The following is a 21,202-nucleotide window of genomic DNA, read 5'->3' as shown; positions in this document are numbered from 1 at the left end:
AGAAGAGACGACTGGGAGAGACGTCATCGATGTGAGCAACGGCTTCCCCTCGGTGCGAGGGGGAAAGAGACGCCACTGGCGGAGGAATACACAAAGATGGACCCCGTGACGGCATCAACGGGGCTGACGCCGCAGCGTCACTCCGACTCGAAGCAGCAGCAGACACTGGCGGAGCAATACAAGATGGCCGACTGCTGCTACCCACGAAGACGAGGCCGGGAGGAGGGGGGTGGGGGGAGGCCTGGCCAGACCGGGAAGGGGGGGTGCGAGCCTCACAAAATGCGCTAGCAAACCCCTACAAGGACGGGTATCCCCTAGCCCAAGCGTCTTCCAAATCGCCGCCATTTTGGACGCCTCCAACACTGGAAGAGAAGAGATTGATGAAAAAGCCTCACCCTTCTCAGGAACCAAATAAACTCCCAAGGGAGAGGGGGGGGCTACATTACCCTGGCGGCCTCCCAATACTTCCATCAACGAATCAATGGAAGAAAAGGAAGATCCAGGGACAACGCTACTATGGGGGTTGACTACTGCGGGAGACGAAACATCGGGAATAGGCGCAAAACCCTCCGATGTTCTCTTTTGTCATAAAACGATTTCCACTGCTCCTTAGGCCATGCCCGGCATTCTGTGCAAGGATTCATAATGGAGCAAAAATTCGAACGACACCTACTGCATGTGATGTGAGGGTCGGTTGCTGCTGAAGCCAAAAAACGAGAACACAGAAAACCAGGAACTCCAAGGCACATACACTGACGCCGAGAAGGAGCAGAAGAAGCCATAATACCAGGCAAACACACACACACACTAAAAGAACGAAATGGGCAATGAACCAGGAAAAGGCAAGAGAGGTTAACACAACTCTCGCCCAGGCAGTCAAAGAAAAGACTGACGCGTTGTTGTAGGTGAATGGTCTTCACCTGATCTTTGCATGCGTTGCCAGATATCACAAGATTCCTTGCTTTCATCTGCTTTTTAACCGGATCCGGCTAGGCGCTAGAAATTTTCCTATTGTTAAGACCGAAGGTTGGTTTGGGTATGAACAAGTGAATAATGTGTTCCACAAAAATCCACGAAAAAGTGGACCGCAGAAATGTGAATTGCATAAAACTGGGGGAACACTGTACAGGCAGTCCCCGGTCATCGGTGGACTCGGTTAATGGCGATCCGGTTTTACGGCACTTGTCTAGCGCCAAAAAATCAGATTTATGGCGCCATAATGCGCCATGTTCCAGTTATCGGCACCATAAGGCACCCATAATGGAGTTACAGTGGCATAACACACCTAACCGAGGTGCCCCTGACTAGTTATCGGTGCCATTAACTGGTTATCGGCACCATTAACCGGTTATCCACGCCATAAGTGCCATAAATGGCAGTTTTCACTTATCAGCACCCTGCCAAGAACGGAAACCACGCTGATAACTAGGGACTGCCTATTGATTTGTTAACATGTAGGTACTAAGAGCTTTGGAGAAGTTGAAACAATCTCCTTCTATAATTTTACTTAGGCAATAAATAATTCTATATATATCTAAAGCAAAATCATTTCAGTTCATTACTCAATATCACCATTATCCAAAGAATATATAGTACTGCCCCTAAATCTCCAAAAAAACTATCAATAGGAACTGAGAGCAACCATGAAAAATATGCTAATACCTACCTATCTGAGCCCTTCAACTGTGTCTGGGATTTAACCTTGAATGGCTTGTTGAACATCTGAAATAAAAAAAAGACATCAATCAATAAGGCACTAAAAATTATATTTTTATTAATAAAATAAGGTTTTGTATATACTTACCCAGTAATTATATGGCTACGTATTAGTTGCCACATAAGGCAGCTTAATTTATATTTCACGGGTAGCACTTTGATTGCTCAGTGTAGGTATACAGTGCAGTCCCCCAACGGCAATACTAGGAACAACGTACATATTCAAACCACTTTATTAAACAAATAATATTACCACAACACAAACCCTCATCACAAATCTGCAGATTTACGTGAACCAAAGCCTACTTCCTTCTCGTCAAGAAAAAATTAAAATGTGACTGGTTGGCTGGTTGCCACAGAAACTTCTTAGCCAATAGCAGCCTTTTACTTCTGTTCAGAAAATACAGGCAGTCCCCGGTTATTATGGCACTTTTGCCGTCAAGTTTCGGTTAAAGGTGCTGATAACTGGTTAATGGCGCCTCTTTAGGTATGCTATGGCACCTTAACTCTCTTATCGGCACCTTATGGCACCAATAACCAAAACTTAGTCCCTTTATGGAGCCACAAATCGCAGATTTTATGGCGCTTGTCGCCATTAACCGAGTCTGCCGATAACCGGAGACAGCCTGTACATCACTGACAGATGTAACATTAGGTTAAAGGCCGGAAGAAGTTGGATTGCCATGATTGTGGTAATTCCACTTCTGCTGGTAAAGTCTCAACCATAGCACTTTGGGTCATAAGAATGTTTGCATTGAACATTCCTGATGTTTGTTTATTCTAATGATCTAGACTAACTAACCTTAGTGCACGGTAATGATCTGCAAACATCCCATAAAACTACTTTTATCTAAATGAGAACTAGCAGTGAAATTAATGCCCTTATATTTCACTCGTTTTTTTGTTATCCTCACCCAAAAGCTCCTCTTTCCCACTGTGGCTCCCCCATTTGTAGGATGTAAGTATCGGGTCCACTATCTCTGAAAGTACTAATTGTTCCTACACAAATGCAAACCTTCAGTCTTTAGATAAGGAGATTGCTTGCCGTGTGAACTGGAACAGCTATTTAACTTTTAACAAGGTAGTTATTTACCAACCCTCACCCAGTTGGTAAGCTTTCACTTTGCTTTCAGGCATCATTGGACATATGTAGATGTGTCACCTTTGCCCACCCAACAGGACTGTTTGACTTACCCTATTTTTATTTGTGAAATACTACTTGTGTATACCTGTGTTTATATGAGTGTAGTTGTGTTTGCTAGTTTGATTAAACCCACAACTTACTGTATATACTCGAGTATCATGCAACGTTTGAGGTCCTAAATTTGGAGCTAATTTTAAGGGAGTCGCATCATACGCAAGTTATAAGATTACAGTATGCAAAAATCACATATTAGTATCGTATAATAAAGTACAAACATAATGAATATGCATCTGTTCAATGGATTTTTTAAAAAGTTATGTTTTACTTCACTGCATCCAATAATATTATATGTATTTTCATATTACTATTTATTTGTATTATAAAAAAATCCAAACAGCTGAGGGCGATTGCGAGGTAAGTTTGTATTGCTGTATTGAGCTCAAATCAGGAGCCTCTTTCTTGTTTCTAGTTAGCGCAAAAGAATCTCAAGATACTCTATTTATATGGGACAAGGTTATTTTATGTTATACAAAGTGTTTTCAAGTTAAAATACCACTTAAATAAGTATTGTTTGTGAACGAAATTTTGTTATATTTTTTCGTTAGTAGATGGCGCTGAGGGCATGTTTATTGCATAAACAAAAATCAACAGATTCAATTCGATATTTTCACTTTATCTCATCAGAATACTACGATCTTTATGTATTTATCTTTAATTGGAGTGAAAACAGAGAAATGCGTTCTTTCATGCCCAGTACTTTTGATTAAAATACGTTTCTCTCAAATTTTGTTTACATTCAAGTTTGATGGTACTCTACCGAAGTTTGCGAGAGTTTCATCCACATTACCGATGCATGATAATAGTCGTTAGCCGATCAACATTCTTTCCTCAGCTTCAGCTAAAACTTACAGCTTAAATTTAGCAGTATATGCCATAGCAAGTAAGGAGATAGTAATGTAAAAACATAATAGCCCTATTCTCCTTAATATCATTTGTAACTTAACTACAGTAATTATTTTACTATCGTACGATGGTTGAAATGCCAGCAAAACCACTATTGTTATTGGATTCGGTTGATCATAGCACATAAGCTGTTTCTGGCTGTATGCATTTACACAACAAGTATGGTGCTCTTGTAGTATGCAGTCTACATACAAACCTCTCTTAAAGTATGCAGTCTTGTACATACAAACTTCTCTTATTGTAAGTGGCCTACATACAAACTTTTCTTATTGTATGTGGCCTACATACAAATTTTGTTATTTTTCTCAAAATACTTAATAGGATGAAAAGAAAAAACAGCAGTACTATCAAGCTCTCAAAATATTTAATAGGATGATAGAAAAAAAGCAGTAAAATCAAGTTCTCGAAATTGAACATGTAGTCTGACAACCTCTATGAGGGCATCTAAACACTGGTCGGAATTCACCTCCATGGTCTCGTTTCCATTTTTATTCATTACCGAGCCACATTTATGACAAGGATCTGTGTCATGTTCTTCATCAAGTGGATCGTGCTCTTTCAAAAATGAAAATGATTTGTCCTCACTCGGTATCACTCTGCGATAAAATTCTTTGATCTGCATGTTGGGCTTTCCAGTTTTTAAATAAATGAAAAATGAATTCTCTAGTCTCGAGGTAGCTTGTTTGTTAAAGTAAAGAACTTAACTATGATGTTAAATTTCTTAAAAAGTAGTTAGGTTGTTTGTTACCTACAAAATTATCTCAAAGGTAATAGTAGACCGCATTCTTATATCTGTTGAGATCAATTGTGGTTGTAGACCGCATACTATAAGAGCAACCCTTAGCCAGTCCCTTCTTGAACATATGGCTCTCTAATGACTTGTGTATGCGTGGAACCATTCTAAAACAACAACATAGCAGTCATGTCTTTCTCCCAGTCATTTCTCCCACCCAAAACCCTGCGTTCCCAAAGGGTCACCAACAATGTTGGGTAGATACTATCAGGTTAATAATAAGTGATCAAAAATAAACACCACCTCCTTCATTAGCAACACTAAAAGTATAAGAAAAATCAATTTCCCAGGGAACAGTCAGTACAAAGTTGTTCTGTAGTTTTACCAAAATGATATTGTTATGATACAATAAAGTTTTATACATACTTACCTGGCAGATATATACATAGCTATTACTCCGTCGTCGTCCGACAGAAATTCGAAATTCGCGGCACACGCGGCAGGTAGGTCAGGTGATCTACCCCCCTGCCGCTGGGTGGCGGGAATAGGAACCATACCCGTTTTCTAATTCATATTTTTTCTTCCAGCTGTCTCCTGAGGGGAGGCTGGGAGGGCCATTTAATTGTATATATCTGCCAGGTAAGTATGTATAAAACTTTATTGTATCATAACAATATCATTTTTATACATTCAACTTACCCGTCAGATATATACATAGCTGATTCACACCATTGGTGGAGGGTAAAAGACAGCTATTACTGAATATACAGGTAAACAACATACGTTGTAGGTAATAAATAAATAAAAACCTGGTTCCTATGTGTTTAGACGAAGGGTCGACTTCCTAGCTATTGCTAGTAGTCTGCTTCGTCTCAAGAGCCTCAGCGAGGATGTGACCTATGGCTAAGAGTTCTTGTAGATCTGTCAAATGGGGTCTTATCCCACTTACTTGACAGAATCTAGTGGTCATTTGTCAATGGTCTTATCCACTTACATGACAATACACCAATGCCTATTGGCATACTTTAAGGAGCACAACACCGATCCCGATCACCTGATCCCTAACACGAGGGGTTTGTGCTTAATTTGAAAAAAGAGCTATCCCCAAACTCATTTCAAATAAACCCAGAAAATAATACACTTATGTTAAAAAAAAAATAAAAAAATTAATTCACTAGTTAAGGATCAGTGTCGTCTCCCTATCCCAGCAACGCATCCGTGGACACTTATAATAAAGAGAGAAGGATCTCTCATAGGCCCACTTGATCTCCTTCGTGCAAAGAGGAGTCAACACAGAGTTGCATCTCCCGTTATTACAGCTAATATGTCTCTCACGACATATTGTTATGGAAAGAAAAGAATTGTTAAAAGCCCGCACTTCAAGCGCTTTTAATTCTTAGCTGTTTGAAGGAATCGTCGAGTTACTCAAGAAGTGCTTTAGAGATTCCACTGTTCCAAAGAAGACCAGGGCTTTCTTTGAAATAGAACTCTTCTGGATGAAGCCCAGAGCCTGGCTTGCGCCTGGCTGGCGCTTCGCGCCTGCCTGGCTCCTCGCGCCTGGCTGGCGCCTCGCGCCTGCCTGGCGTCTCGCGCCTGGCTGGCGCCTGGCTGTTGCCTCGCGCCTGGCTGGCGTTTCACTTTGAGCTTATGGCCTCCGTAACAAGGGGAGGTAATTTTAGTCAGCTACATCCAGTAGACTATAGGAAATCTAATAGTCCGAGAGACCAGTCTTCCTCCGAGGAGGATCATACTTGATACTTCAGTTGCTAACGAGCACTCTTCCTACATGTTGAAGAGTTCTCTTGTTTGCAAAAATCTTCCCTATCCTTGCACGAAGGCAGGGAAAGAGCCTGGAAGTCTAAGGAGATTTCGAGCTGAAATTGGGAGGATTCCTGATTTCTAGCTCTTTAAATATCTCTACGAACCTTCTGGGAAGTGGATTTTTTAAGCCCTCATCGTATTCCAAAGACTCTGTCAGCAAACGTTTAAACCTTATCTCCTTTTGTAGATGAGAATGTAAATACATTGCCTGGACAACGAATCCTTTATCTGAAAGCGTTGATCCAGGAATAAAAGGTTTTAGTTCTTTTGCCAAACATACCATGCTGGCAGGAACCCATTGCCGAGTCTTTCTAGAATTTGATTCCAGATTCAAGCCAACCCCAAAATTTCACTTGTTCATTTTGGTCCTTTAGTACCAGAGAAACATTTGATGAGGAGCAGTTCCCTCTTGTCAGAACACGGAATCTGAGGCCCAAATAGGATCCCATTGTAATTATAAGATCTCCTAGTCTTGTCGTATAGAGGTATTGTATAAGATCCCGAAGATCTTAATGCTCTGCTATCTCCAATTCCCTTTATAGAGACAGAGTATATAGCCTTTTACTGCGTTCTTTGATAGCAGAAATATACCAAGGTGATTCTTCCCTCTGAAAGGGAAGAAAAAACCGCTATGTGGTTCACAGAGGTATCGGAAGAGGACAGTTTCCTCATTCCCTCTCGCACGATCTGCAGTAATCATATATCTTATTCATGACTACTGTCATTACCTTGAAACATCCTCTCATTCATGTCCACTTCTGGTCAGTCTGCACGCAGACAGACTCAGAGTGGAGAGGTTGTTAAGGTCCATTTAAAAATAGATGCTGAAAGAATATTCAGACTGTCTTGGAAAAGACTTCAAAAACTTGCTGTGAGAAGAACGTGGACCTCTGTGAATCCAACCTCTCTAAGTCTAAAATGAGGCATAACGTATTATCCTCTCTTTCTTTGACGCTCTTTGTCTTACATTCTGTAAAGAGTTTATATTGTAGGGGAAACAAAGACTAAATTTTATTCCCCTTTCTATAAAATAAAGATGGCGTAAATTGCTACCTCTCTCTCATATTCTTTCTTCCCTTCCTTGTGCCTGGGCAACGAGAGAACGGAAAATTCTATCATCGTTATTCAGCAAAACAACAAATTATTATTATCCTATTCTCCTAATAAATGATCCAGGATCGAGGAGAATCATTTCAAGATTCCTATCCTAGGACATCAGGCCGTAATGTACGGTTCAGATACTTGAAAGAGTCTCTCACCCACAATACTGAGAGCTCCTACGAGTCTTTTCCAGTACCAAAACATTACAAGGTCTCCCTTGTTATATGTTAACATAGGAGTAGGATAATATAACATCCTGTAATAACAATGAAAGAGGAGAAAGAGGAGCTGCATTGTTCAAGGGAATAGACCAAAAAACGTTTGCAATAAAAAAGGGGTTGCCAAGGTCTTTCTAAAACCTGCACCCAGATTAAACTTATGAGTCCGATATATTTTCTATCACTGTCTCATAAGGTTGAGGAAAACGAGAGACTTCTAACGATATTGGTTCTCTTCACCATGTAAAGGACTATAAAGCAGAAGAACCCACTTATCCTGACACGAACTACGTTCGCCTGTGCGATTCTAGAATAATTGTCAGTAGAGGGTTGATTGGCGGCAAAGAAAGTTTCTCCCAAAAACAACTCCTTTTGCCAGGAAAGAAGAAGCGCTCATGCGACCACTATATCAACTGACCATGAGAAAGTCTGTTCTTGTTAGAGACTTCCGCAATTTCAGGTTTATCCTGACAAGGGTCACGGCCGCTGTGCGATAACTTGTGTCCCTGTCAGGAAAAAAATGAAATTGTTAAGATACAATAAAGTTTTACACATACTTACCTGGCAGATATATACTTAGCTTATGTCTCCGAGCCCCCGACAGAATTCAAAACTCGCGGCACACGCTACAGGTAGGTCAGGTGATCCCCCCCTACCCCTACCGCCGCTTGGGTGGCGGTAATAGGAATCATTCCCGTTTTCTGACAGAATTTTTCTTCCTCCTATCTCCTGATGGGAGGATGGGTGGGCCATTAAACGTATATATCTGCCAGGTAAAGTATGTGTAAAACTTTATTGTATCTTAACAATTTCATTTTTACACATGCAACTTACCCGGCAGATATATACTTAGCTGATTGACACCCTGGAGGAGGGTAAGAGGCATAGTTTTAATTCAATATGAATAGCAATTCAAAAACAAGGGAAAAACAACTTTTGTTGTAGTTACTAAAAAATAAACTTCAAGACCTTGATTCCTACCTTATTGGGCCAGCAAGAACTTCATGAGAAACTGTCTATGAGTCTGCTTGCCTCGAGAGTTCCAGTGAGGATGAGACCTACACTGAGAACCCTTCTGGATCATGTCAATGGGGGCGAGCCCGCTTACTCGACAGAGCCTTATTTGGATCATACCAATGGGGCCTATCCCACTTACATGGTAGAGCCTTCACCTTTGTCGTATCAACGGGGACTAACCCTCTTACAAGACAGAGCCTAGGTAAAAACCAAAACATTACAAGGAGCATGAAAACAACCAATCTCGACCACCTGACCACACTACTTTGTTATACACTACGAATTGAAAATGGTACTTTTTCCTGACCACTTTCAATCGACCATAAAAACAACACCACAAGATTAAAATCCCTCATCTATCTAAACTAAGCTAGATTGGTTTCAGCCCCCTGTCCAGCACCGAATCCGCAGACACGTAAGGTCCGAGAGAGAAGCACTTATCATAAGTCACCCAGTACATCTCTCAAATAGTTAGACGCAAACACAGAATTGCATCTCCAATATGTGGATCCAATTAAATCGTTAACGACATATTCTTGTGGAAAGCTAATGAGGTTGCTACGGCTCTGACCTCGTGCGCTTTCACTCATCAAGCTGCCCGAGGTATCCTCTTCACAGGCAACATGTGCTTCTTTAATAGTTTCTCTGATAAAGAATGCCTGTGCATTCTTTGACATCGTTCTTCTCGGATCTCTTACCGAGCACCACAGGCTCTCTGAGTTTCCTCCCATTTGTTTTTTCCTCTCTAGATAGAACTTGAGGCTCCTTACCGGACACAAAAGTTTCTCTCTATTTCTCTCCCTACCAGGGAAGTCAATCCTTTAACTTCAAACGTCCTTGGCCAGGCTTAGAAGGATTCTTCATTTTTTGCTAAAAATGTAGGGGGTTAAATGAACACACTGCCGAATCCTTTCTGAAGCCCACTGTGCCTTCTAAAGCCTGGAGTTCACTAATCTTTAGCTGATGCTAATGCAAAGAGAAAAAATGGAGTTTTCTAGTCAAGTCTCTGAACGTTGAGTTATTGGGAGGTTCTTCAAATTTCTTTGACATGAGAAACCTCAGTACCACATCCAGGTTCCAGCTGGGTTGTTTCTGGCTGTCTTGGACTTCGAAGTCTCAAATGATTTAATCAAATCGTGTAAATCTTTGTCATCTGTGATGTTTAGCCCTGTATGTCTAAACACCAAGGAAAGCATACTTTTATAACCTTTTATAGTCGAGAACTGCAAGGTTACATTTTAGTCTCAAATATAAGAGGAAATCTGCTATTTCCGTCACCCAGAGGTAACTGGAAGAGGATAACATTTCTGATTCCTTGGACCCCACCTTCGGGAAGGAACCAACTTCCCACTTCGACTGGTTACATCGGCGTTAGATCGGTTGACGGCCTCCTGGCCCTTGCAATTGCCTTTGCAGCAGCGCGTGAAAAATCCCTTCGCTCTGACGAGTCCTTCGACAGTCTGAAGGCAGTCAGACCGAGCGCGGGGAGGTTTTTGTGGTATCTGTCGAAGTGGGGCTGTCTGAGAAGATCGTTCCGTAAAGGAAGGTACCTTGGAAAATCTATCATCCATTCCCAGTACCTCTGTGAACCACTCTTGAGCTGGCCAAAATGGGGCGATTAGGGTCAATTTTACTCATTTCGTCAGAACAAAATTCCTTATTACGTTTCCTATGGATCTTGAAAGGAGGAAAAGCGTAGCCGTCTATTCCTTCCCAATTTAGGAGTAGGCCGTCTATCGCTACTGCTCTTGGATCTGAAATCGGAGAGCAGTAGTTCTCCAGCCTGGCATTCCAATGAGTTGCAAACAGGTCTATGTTTGACCTTCCCCAAAGGTTCCAAATTGATTGCAGACCTCTGAGTGTAGAGTCCACTCCGTGGAAATGACTTGATCTCTCCTGCTCAACAAGTCTGCTCTGACGTTTTTCTCGCCTTGTATAAACCTCGTCAAGAGTGTGATGTTCCGCTCCTTTGACCATAGAAGAAGCTCTTTCGCCTTCTTGTACAGTGAGCGGGAGTGAGTCCCCCCTGTTTCCTTATGTAGGCTAGAGCTGTCGTGTTGTCGGAATTTACCTGCAACACTGAGTTTGCGACTGGGCTTCCCATTGCCTGAGAGCCAGATGCACCGCCATAACTCTTTCTCGTTGATGTGCCAGGACACCATGTTCCCCACTCCAGGTGCCTGAACACTTCTCTCGGGCCCAACGTCGCCCCCCCCATCCCGTCTCCGATGCGTCTGTAAACAACACTAGGGAGGGGTTCGGTAACTGCAGCGATAGTCCCTCGTTCAGTCTGCCTGGTTCTAACCACCAGCTGAGGTTTTCCTTTATCTCTCTGGACAGAGGAAAAGATTCCCACAGATCCTGATTCTTCTGGTCCCTCCCCAATTCTCCTTCAAGAAGAATGAAGAGGTCCTTATGTGAAGCCTCCCTAGAGAAACGAACTGTTCCAAAGAGGAGAGGGTCCCCAGAAGACTCATCCATTCCCTCGCGGAACATTGTTCTTTCTCTAGGAAGGTCTTCACTTTTAGAATGCACCGTTCCTGTCTTTCTACGGATGGAAACACTTGAAAACCCCGAGAATCCATCAGAATCCCCAGATAGACAATGCTTTGCTGGGGATCCATCTGGGATTTCCCGAGGTTCACTAACAGTCCCAGAGACTGAGTCAAGTCCAACGTTGATCTTAGGTCCTCCAGACACTGATCCCTGGATTGCGAGCGAATCAACCAATCGTCGAGATACAGCGATATCCTTATTCCTTTTAAATGCAGCCAATGTGCTACATTTTTCATCAATCCCGTGAAAACTTGGGGAGCTGTGGAAAGACCGAAACAAAGGGCGCGAAACTGATATACTTGGCCCTGTATCATGAATCTTAGATACCTTCTGGACGAGGGATGGATGGGTACATGAAAGTAGGCATCTTGGAGATCCAATGACACCATCCAATCTCCTTTTCTCAGCGCTGAAAGAACTGACGACGTCGTCTCCATCGTGAACGTTGTTTTGATCACAAAGTGATTCAGAGCGCTTACGTCCAGCACTGGTCTCCACTCCCCGGAGGCTTTTGGTACCAGAAAGAGGCGATTGTAAAATCCTGGTGAATTGTCTAACACCTTTTCTATCGCCTTCTTTTCTAGCATCTGTTGCACCAGATGTAATAGTGCTTGGTTTTTTAAAGATCTCTGTATCTTGCCGCTAACTCCCTTGGAGTGGAAGTTAAGGGCGGTTTTCCCTGAAGGGGATCAGGTATCCTCTCTCGAGGATCGAGAGGGACCAGTTGTCCGCCCCTCTCTGAGCCCAGACTTTCGAGAACCTCAAAGTCTGGCTCCTACTGGAGTCTGGAGGACTCCTGTCTCAACTGCGGCTTCGAGAATGGCCTTCGAGAAGATCTTCCTCTCTTGAACGGCCTTCTACTCTTAGTTGCGGGTCTTGAGGTTGTTCTTCCTCGAAAGGGCTGTTGGAACGACACCTTATTCGCTGTTCCCTCTCTCTTAGCCATCGGCACCGCCGGTTTAAGCCTCTTGGCGGACTGGGCAAGAAGATCCTGCGTAGCTTTCTCCGACAGTGATCTGGAAATGTCCCTCACTGTCTCCTGAGGAAAAAGGTATTCCGAGAGCGGAGAAAAAAGCAAAGCGGATCTCTGCAATGGCGAAACAGACTTGGAGAGGAAAACGAGCTATAAACAGATCTCTTTTTGAGCACTCCTGCCCCAAAAGAGAGATGCTACTTCTGTGGATCCATCCATGACTGCCTTGTCCAAACATGAAAGGACACTTGATAGCACCTCCATAGTCACGAACTCCGGATCTTGCGCTCTCTTTGCTAGAGCTCCTAAGGCCCAATCCATGAAGTTGAAGACTTCAAGTGTGCGAAATAGACCCTTGAGTAAATGGTCCATCTCGCACATTCCCCAAGACGCTTTAGCCGACAGTAGAGAGCGTCTTCTAGAAGATTCTACTAAAGCAGAAAAATCCGCGTTTGCAGAAGCCGGAAGGCCTAACCCCATGGGTTCCTTCGTGTCGTACCAGACACCCGGCTTACCTGTCAATCTAGACGGAGGACATAAAAACACCGTCTTACCTGCCTCCTTCTTAACCAGGAGCCAGTTCTCCAGATTCTTGATGGCCTTCCTCATAGAAAGGGTTGGCCGCATCTTTGACAAAAGAAGGGGATTTTGCCAAACTTCGTACTTGATAGCAAAGATCCCGGAGAAGGAGGATCAGCTGAAAGTGAGTCCCCCAAACTCCTGAAGAAGTAATGCAGAAAGTCTCTTATAATCAGAGACTCCTACTTCTTTCATCTCTTCCTCCTCCGAGACTTCCTCCAAAGTTACATTCGGAGAGGGAGACTTCTTTCGGTGAAGAAGTCCTGGCCGGTATGTGCACTATTATCCTGGAAGAGGCTCATCCGAAGGAGCCGTCCGTTCAATCCCCGAGATCTGTTTCCTCGGTAAAGAACAAACTTCCGTTCTACTTCTCTCCCTAGGTTCTTGATACCTACTAGGCGAGGATCGAGAGGTCGAAAGCCTGAGTTATTAGGCTCTTGGCGCCTATCCGGAGAAAAACTCGTTTCCATTCTCGAGCGCCTACTATGAGTAGGGCGCGAATCCAAAGTCAGGATCCTTTCAGGCTCTTGGTGCCTGTGAGGAGAGGCGCTTGCGCCTACTCTTCTGTAACTCTTAGGAGTAGGGAGAGCGCCTGACAGAAGGCTCCTTTCAGGCTCCTGAATCTTACGAGGAGAGGCGTCAGAGCCTACTCCTGATCTACCAGGATTAGGGCGCAAATCCTTGGAAAGGCTCTTTTTAGGCTCTTGCTGCCTTTGAGGGGAAGCGCTTGCGCTACTCTTGATCGTCTTACAGGAGAATAGGGCGCAAATCCTCGATTAGGCTCCTTTCAGGCTCTCGAAGCCTGCTAGGAGAACGGTAAAAGCGTACCGTTCTATGTACTCTTCCAGGAGTAGGGCGCGAACCCCATGGTTTAGGTTCTTCTTGTAGACTCTTGGAACCTATTAGGAGAAAAAGGGCCCCGGGGATTGACTCCCTCGAAGAAAGTCTACCATAAGGTCTTGAGTAACTTAACGAGACTCGATCATCCAGTCGTCCTCTCGAACGTTGGCGCCTTCTAGACTCATCCTTAGAAGGAGAGCCTTTCCTCCGCTTCTATTTCTCTTATTAGAGCGTTCTCGTCCTTTTCTCACCACTTGCAGAGGAGATCCTACTCCTCGGAGATCGTTCGACAGATACGAACCGATCGTCTTCTCGCAAGGAGACTCCTTCCTGCCGTGCGCTATGACTCCTAGCTTCCGAGCTTCTACGAGGAGAATACCATCTTCCCTGCCTCGACGAAGTTTCAAAGGAGTCGTCTACTCTAGGAGGCGAATAGGCTCTTACTGGAGAAGATCGTCTATCCATACTCCCCTTTCCATAAACAGATCTCTTGACTGGAAGAGAGGCGTCCTTCCTGCGAGCAGGCTCCTTGCGCCTACCAGTCGAAAGCGATCCTTACTAACGAAGAGAGATTCTCTTGGAGATCCACAGGAATCTCTTAGTAGATGACCGAATCCCTTCTGGAGAGGATTCCGGATCCTTCATAGCCTTCTTAGGCGCAGGAGAATACTCCGGAAAAGGCTCCGGGCTGGAGTCTAGAGCGCCTACTCCTGGAGGTTTCCAGGCTCTCTTGAGAGGGCGCGATTTGTAAGAAGAGCTCCATCCTCGTTTAGGAGAGGACGAATCAGAGTCGGAAAAACACTTTCCTAAGAGGCTTTTCCTATAGCTCTCTATAGCAGCCTGGGACGAGTCTACAGGACCTGCTGAAGGGACGCCTGACCGTTGGGGATACTCTACATCCCCCTTGCGGCTTTCGACATTCCTCCTCCCTTGGGCATGGGAGTCTGAAAGAGGTCTAGGCCTAGGAGCGATGCGGAGTCGGTCAGACGCCCCCTCCACTGCACTGGGGACACTGCATTTATCACTAGACACTTCACCCTTACCTTGATTCATATCCCGCAATTGGCTGTTGCAAATTGCGGATTGAAGCTTCCACAGCGGCTCTCTCGACAGACACATCTGCGGGTTCGCTGCGGGGGGAAGGAGCTGAAACCAAAAAGGAAGATGGCGAAGCTACTACAGGGTTAGAAATACTATCCTGTTCCGCAGAACAGGATCTACTTGAACTTCTAGCTGAAGCTTTTCTAATCCTATCCTTTTCTAACATTTCTAACATACGAAGTTAGTTCTTTCCATTGTAATTCAGTTTAAGTTCTCACATACATCACACGTATCCTTAACCGAACAATCCCCCCCCCTACATTTTACACAAACAGTGTGAGGGTCCAAAGTAGCCTTAGCAACCTCACCTTGCATCCCTCATTTACACATACTCTAAACAGAGTTCCAGGTGTTAAACTCGGACATAATTACTAACACAAAAGCGTATGCCAACAACCAAAGATCAAATACTTCCAAATAATCCTCGGCGAAGCAAGCAAGAAATTCTAATCAGGAGCTAACAACAAAGTTGTTGTCAGCACCGGCGACAGAAAAATTCTGTCAGAAAACGGGAATGATTCCTATTACCGCACCCAGCGGCGGTAGGGGGTGATCACCTGACCTACCTGTAGCGTGTGCCGCGAGTTTTGAATTCTGTCGGGGCGTCGGAGACATAAGCTAAGTATATATCTGCCGGGTAAGTTGCATGTGTAAAACTGATCTTGTGTCAGTTCTCAAAGAGGAAACTCTTGGAAAGTCTATCTCCAAATACTGAGAAATTGGAGATCCTGATGTCTTGCGCTTGGTTGGCGCCTCGCTCCTGGAGGCATCACACTTCTGGCTGGCGTCTTGCGACTTGCAGCGTCCTCGCGTTTACCTGGCGCCTCTCTCCTGGGAGGAGTCACGCCTCTGGTTGACGTCACGCGCCTTGGAGCGTCCTCGAGCTTGCCTCGCGCCTCTCTCCTGAGAGGCGTTCCCGCTTCTAGTTGACGTTTCGCGCCTCGAAGCGTCCTGGCGCTTGCTAGCGCCCGCTCCTGGGAGGCGTCATGCTTCTGGCTGGCGTCACGCTTTGGAGCGTCCTCGCGACTTGCCTGGCGACTCTTCCTGAGAGGCGTCACGCTTCTTGTGACCGTCTCGCGCCTCGTAGCGTCCTGGCGCTTGCCTCGCGCCTCGCTCCTGGGAGGCGTCATGCTTCTGGCTGGCGTCAACCGCTTTGGAGCGTCCTGACGCTTGCCTGGCGACTCTCTCCTGAGAGGCGTCCTTTTGTTTGTATGGTGCTTTTACGTTGCATGGAACCAGTGGTTATTCAGCAACGGGACCAACGGCTTTACGCTGAGAGGCGTCCTGCTTCTTGCTGAGAGGCGTCCTGCTTCTTGTTGACGTCTCGCGCCTCGTAGCGTCTGGCGCTTGCCTGGCGCCTCGCTCCTGGGAGGCGTCCTGCTTCTGGTTGGTGTCACTCGCCTACGTAGCGTCCTCGCTTAATTCTTCCGTATCCCCCCCCCACCCCCCCCCCACCTCTTTTTCTTGAATAAGAAATATTTTGGCTGGTCCTACTAATTATCTTTATGTTATGTGCCAGAACATCTGTTGTCTTTATGGTACCCGACATCCTTTCATATGTTAATTACTTTCTTATTATGAAAAACTATTATATACGTAGTATATCCATTCAGGGAAACCATTTCCCACTAAAAGAATGTTTCCCATTCGACTCATACAACTTCTGCGCAATATCCGATTCTAAATACGGTTGTGTCGTTTCTCGAAAGACTTAACCATAGCGTAGTCTTGAAGTGAAACTCTATTAAATCTCTCTTCACTAAGTATGTACTCTAATAAGACATGCTTTCGTAAGTATTAGTGCATTGAATAATATAATGTTCTGCCTGCATTAGAATCCCTTTTAATCATGTTATCTACGGTAAACAGCATTGAAAGGTTGTAATATCTTTCTTATTGAAAGCTTCCTAACAAAAGGCAGACAATATTTTATTTATGATAGCTTCAGTATTCCTCAATCCGAGGCTAAGACCACGATTGTAGGAAAGAAATACGGTTAGTTATCCCATTCCGCAGGAGAGAGAGCTGTAACCGACGCTCACGACTGAGAACAACATGGTACTGCCGCTGGTCTCTCTCTCAATTCAAAGCGAACGCAGTCTTCGAAAGCCCCGACTGGCCTTCCCTTTCAGAGTTGCCAGTTACTCCATTTAATAAAGGAATCTATTAAAATTTTTATCGAGCTTCAGGAAGTTTTATATAAGCATAATTAAGCGAACGAGACTTCGACAAGTCTAGAAAACTAAAGGGGTGTCGTCTAAAAAAACAATCCTTTTAAACAATTTCTTCCTAGGAAAGTCCTAGAAGGGTACTGGTAATTCATGGGAAACCTCTCCTAACACAAGAGAAAAATGTTTCTATCCTACTCTCAATTCACCATAAAGATATGCTTCTTCGATCACTTCTCGAAGACACGAAAGCATCATATAACTCATACTCTAGCGTAACAGAATACTCTATAATACTGTTACATTAAGGTAAACCGTATTAATTTAGGAAATTTTGTAAGGATTTCACTTAGACCATTATAGCATAAATTTCGGTATGTGAATATGCCATGCCATACCGTAGCCTAAGGCGATTTGTCCTAAGCATGGTAGGAGCTAGAAGCTTACAAAAAGTTCATACATATATGCTTTATCACTCAACGAGATCCATATAATTCATTCGATTGACAAATAATCTAAATCATTCTAATCAGAATAGATCTATATCTAAAATGCACCGATGGGGAATCTTATGTTGAAATAACAATTTCATACCCCCATGGGATAGCGTTTCTCGTCTAGTTGCGAAAAATGTCGAACAATGACTTTATCACAAATGTTATCGAATGATCTCTAATATTAGAAGGCGCTAAATCGTCGCCTGATTCGAAAGGTGGATCGATTAAAGTCATTCTCATTTTGAATAATTCTACCAGAAGGCATTATACGAGGATCTTCGTCAATTCATTCATTCGAAGTTCTCCTATCCATCATGGAACAGTAGGCATAAAAAGGGAGAAACACTGTTTTGGGATGCCTTTCCAATGGCTATCCCTGGCAGTCTGGGACGCTCTACAGAACCTGCCGAGGGGACGCCTGACCGGTGGGGATTCTCTGAAACCTCCTTACGGTTTTCGACATTCCTTCTCCTCTGGGCTTGTGAGCTTGGAAGAGGTCTAGACCTGAGAGCGAGACAGAGCCGATCAGACGCACCCTCCATTGTAATGGGGAACACTATATTCACTTCTTACGTTCAAAGAGTTCGCATTTGAACTATATCCAAAGTCTACAATTTGCAAATATGATATTGTAGATTCTGCGGAGTAAGAAGGTGATGAGGATGCAACAACTACTAGTACTGTTACTACTATAATTGCTCGTTAACACAAGAGCTAATAAAGCTTCTAAAGGATAGTTACTTTTTCTGACTTCCCCAACTAGGAAGAAAGATATACATTTCTCAATCAAACTAACACTTATTTGTATTAACGAATAAATATAAGTAATTCCCTTTCATGAAAGTATAAGTAATTCACTTTCGTGAAAGTGCATGAGTGTCTACCGAAAACTTCGGTAGTTACACGTCACTAATTTTCGAAATTTTCGAAGTTAATATTATCAAAAAGTTAACAAAAGCGTATGCCGAACCAAAGATCCATTACTTCCCTGTAAAAGTTAGCCCAGACGATCGATGGCGATGAAACACGAAAATCCATCAGGAGGAACTGCAAACGTTGTTTACATTCCAGCGACAGAAAAATTATGAATTAGAAAACGGGTATGGTTCCTATTCCCGCCACCCAGCGGCGGGGGGGTAGATCACCTGACCTACCTGCCGCGTGTGCCTCGAATTTCAGTCGGACGACGACGGAGTAATAGCTATGTATATATCTGACGGGTAAGTTGAATGTATAAAAATATTTTTTTAGTATTTCTAAGGAACGGCTCTGCACAGCCAATTACCTTGGAAGTTGATTTTCCCAACATGGTTGGGGACAAGGTCTAGAGAATACCAGGTCAGACCGTCTCAGCGTTACTGTGCATTATTTGTGACGTTACTGGTATGTGGCCATAAAAGAAAACCAAGAAAACAATAAAATAAAGGGTCACTATGGGAATTGTTTGCCCACACCCATTCTCTCTCTCTCTCTCTCTCTCTCTCTCTCTGTCACGACCTTGGGTGAGAGAGGTCCCCATTAATCTTCAGGTACTGCTGAATTAAAGGATTGAATCCGGTCTAAGAGCTTCTTTGTTCTTCACTCTGGTGAAGTCAAATACTGACTGATGACTTTTTTACCTGAACCTCGGCCAGATGCAGCCTCGTGACGTCATGCGCGAGATATGACAATTTGTCCAAAATTGCATTTTTCCTGACTATACAAACCTGAGGTCCTTTTACAATAGGAAGGTACTAGCGGCAGCTGGATAGGTCGTAAGCTTTCGAACAAGGGGTTCGGTAGTTTAACTGCTGTCCGACAGGCTGCGCGGCCGCGCGCGACTGGGAGGTAAACAAATCACTTTTGCTTTTGGCCCAAGCAAAAACTGCAGAGTGAGGGGTGGCATGAGGTGGGACTATGTGTAAAAGGACCTCAGGTTTGTATAGTTAGGAAAAATGATATTGTTATGATACAATAAAGTTTTATATATACTTACCTGGCAGATATATACATAGCTATTACTCCGTCGTCCGACAGAAATTCGAATTTCGTGGCACACGCGGCAGGTAGGTCAGGTGATCTAACCCCCGCCGCTGGGTGGCGGGAATAGGAACCATACCCGTTTTCTAATTCATATTTTTTCTTCCAGCTGTCTCCTGAGGGGAGGCTGGGTGGGCCATTTAATTGTATATATCTGCCAGGTAAGTATGTATAAAACTTTATTGTATCATAACAATATCATTTTTATACATTCAACTTACCTGTCAGATATATACATAGCTAATTCACACCATTGGTGGAGGGTAAAAGACAGCTATTACTGAATAGACAGGTAAACAACATACGTTGTAGGTAATAAATAAATAAAACCTTGGTTCCTATGTGTTTAGACGAAGGGTCGACTTCCTAGCTATTGCTAGTAGTCTGCTTCGTCTCAAGAGCCTCAGCGAGGATGTGACCTATGGCTAAGAGTTCTTGTAGATCTGTCAATGGGGTCTTATCCACTTACTTGACAGAATCTAGTGGTCATTTGTCAATGGGGTCTTATCCACTTACATGACAATACACCAATGCCTATTGGCATAATTTAAGGAGCACAACACCGATCCCGATCACCTGATCCTAACACGAGGGTTTGTGCTTAATTTGAAAAGAGCTATCCCCAAACTCATTTCAAATAACCCCAGAAAATAATACACTTATGTTAAAATTAAAAAAAAAATTTTTAATTCACTAGTTAAGGATCAGTGTCGGCTCCCTATCCCAGCAACGCATCCGTGGACACGTATAACAAAGAGAGAAGGATCTCTCATAGGCCCACTTGATCTCCTTCGTGCAAAGAGAAGTCAACACAGAGTTGCATCTCCCGTTATTACAGCTAATATGACTCTCACGACATATTGTTATGGAAAGAAGAAGAATTGTTAAAAGCTCGCACTTCAAGCGCTTTTAATTCTTAGCTGTTTGAAGGAAACATCAAGTTACTCAAGAAGTGCTTTAGAGATTCCACTCTTCCAAAGAAGACCAGGGCTTTCTTTGCAACAGATCTCTTCTGGATGAAGCCCAGAGCCTGGCTGGCGCCTCGCCCCTGGCTGGCGCCTCGCGCCTGCCTGGCGCCTCGCGCCTGCCTGGCGTCTCGCGCCTGGTTGGCGCCTCACTCGCGCCTGGCTAGAGCCTGGCGCCTCGCGCCTGGCTGGAGCCTCGCGCCTGGCTGGAGCCTCGCGCCTGGCTGGAGCCTCGCGCGGCGGATCCTGCGCCTGGCTGGTGCCTAGCGCCTGGCTGGTGCCTAGTGCCTGGCTGGTGCCTCGCGCCAGCCTGGCGCCTCGCGCCTGACCTGGCACCTCGCGCCTGCCTGGCGTCTCGCGCCAGCCTGGCGCCTCACGCCTGCCTGGCGTTTCGCGCCTGCCTGGCGCCTCGCGTCTGGCTGGTGCTTCGCTTGCCTGGCGCCTGGCGCCTGGCTGGCTCCTTGCGCCTGGCTGGCTCCTTGCGCCTGGCTGACTTCTCCCTACTTGCTGGAGATTCGAGCTTGTTAAGAGTCTCGATGAAAACTGGCGATGTCCACCTCGGACACTTTATTTGCCTGATTTATTCGCCTCTAGCGCATCTGCGCCAGATTGGAGGCCTACTCCTTCTCCTCATCAGAGAATGACAGTCTTATTTGGACCGTCTTGTTCTGGCGTCTTTACGCCTGTTTGGCATTCGGCGCCTGATTGGCGCTACATTGTCCGAAATTCTGAACATCACAATCGTTTATCAGGAGAAAGGAAAAGGGTGGAAGAATTCTTTCACTTTGAGC

General features: G+C 44.4%; 1 protein-coding gene across 1 annotated transcript in view; it reads right to left on the bottom strand.

The window, feature by feature from the left end:
- Window positions 1-21,202, bottom strand: part of LOC135209026 (eukaryotic translation initiation factor 2D-like) — a 247,724-nt gene that overhangs the window by 224,653 nt on the left and 1,869 nt on the right. Inside the window, exon 2 of the mRNA XM_064241561.1 lies at window positions 1,667-1,722. Within this exon, the coding sequence (XP_064097631.1) occupies window positions 1,667-1,722 (56 nt within the window). The remainder of the gene's footprint in view (window positions 1-1,666; window positions 1,723-21,202) is intronic.

Source organism: Macrobrachium nipponense, chromosome 37 (genome assembly GCF_015104395.2).
Source record: "Macrobrachium nipponense isolate FS-2020 chromosome 37, ASM1510439v2, whole genome shotgun sequence".
NCBI classification, from domain to species: Eukaryota; Metazoa; Arthropoda; class Malacostraca; order Decapoda; family Palaemonidae; genus Macrobrachium; species Macrobrachium nipponense.
The sequence above is the reverse complement of the archived record's forward strand: the minus strand, read 5'-3'. Positions and strand labels throughout refer to the sequence as shown.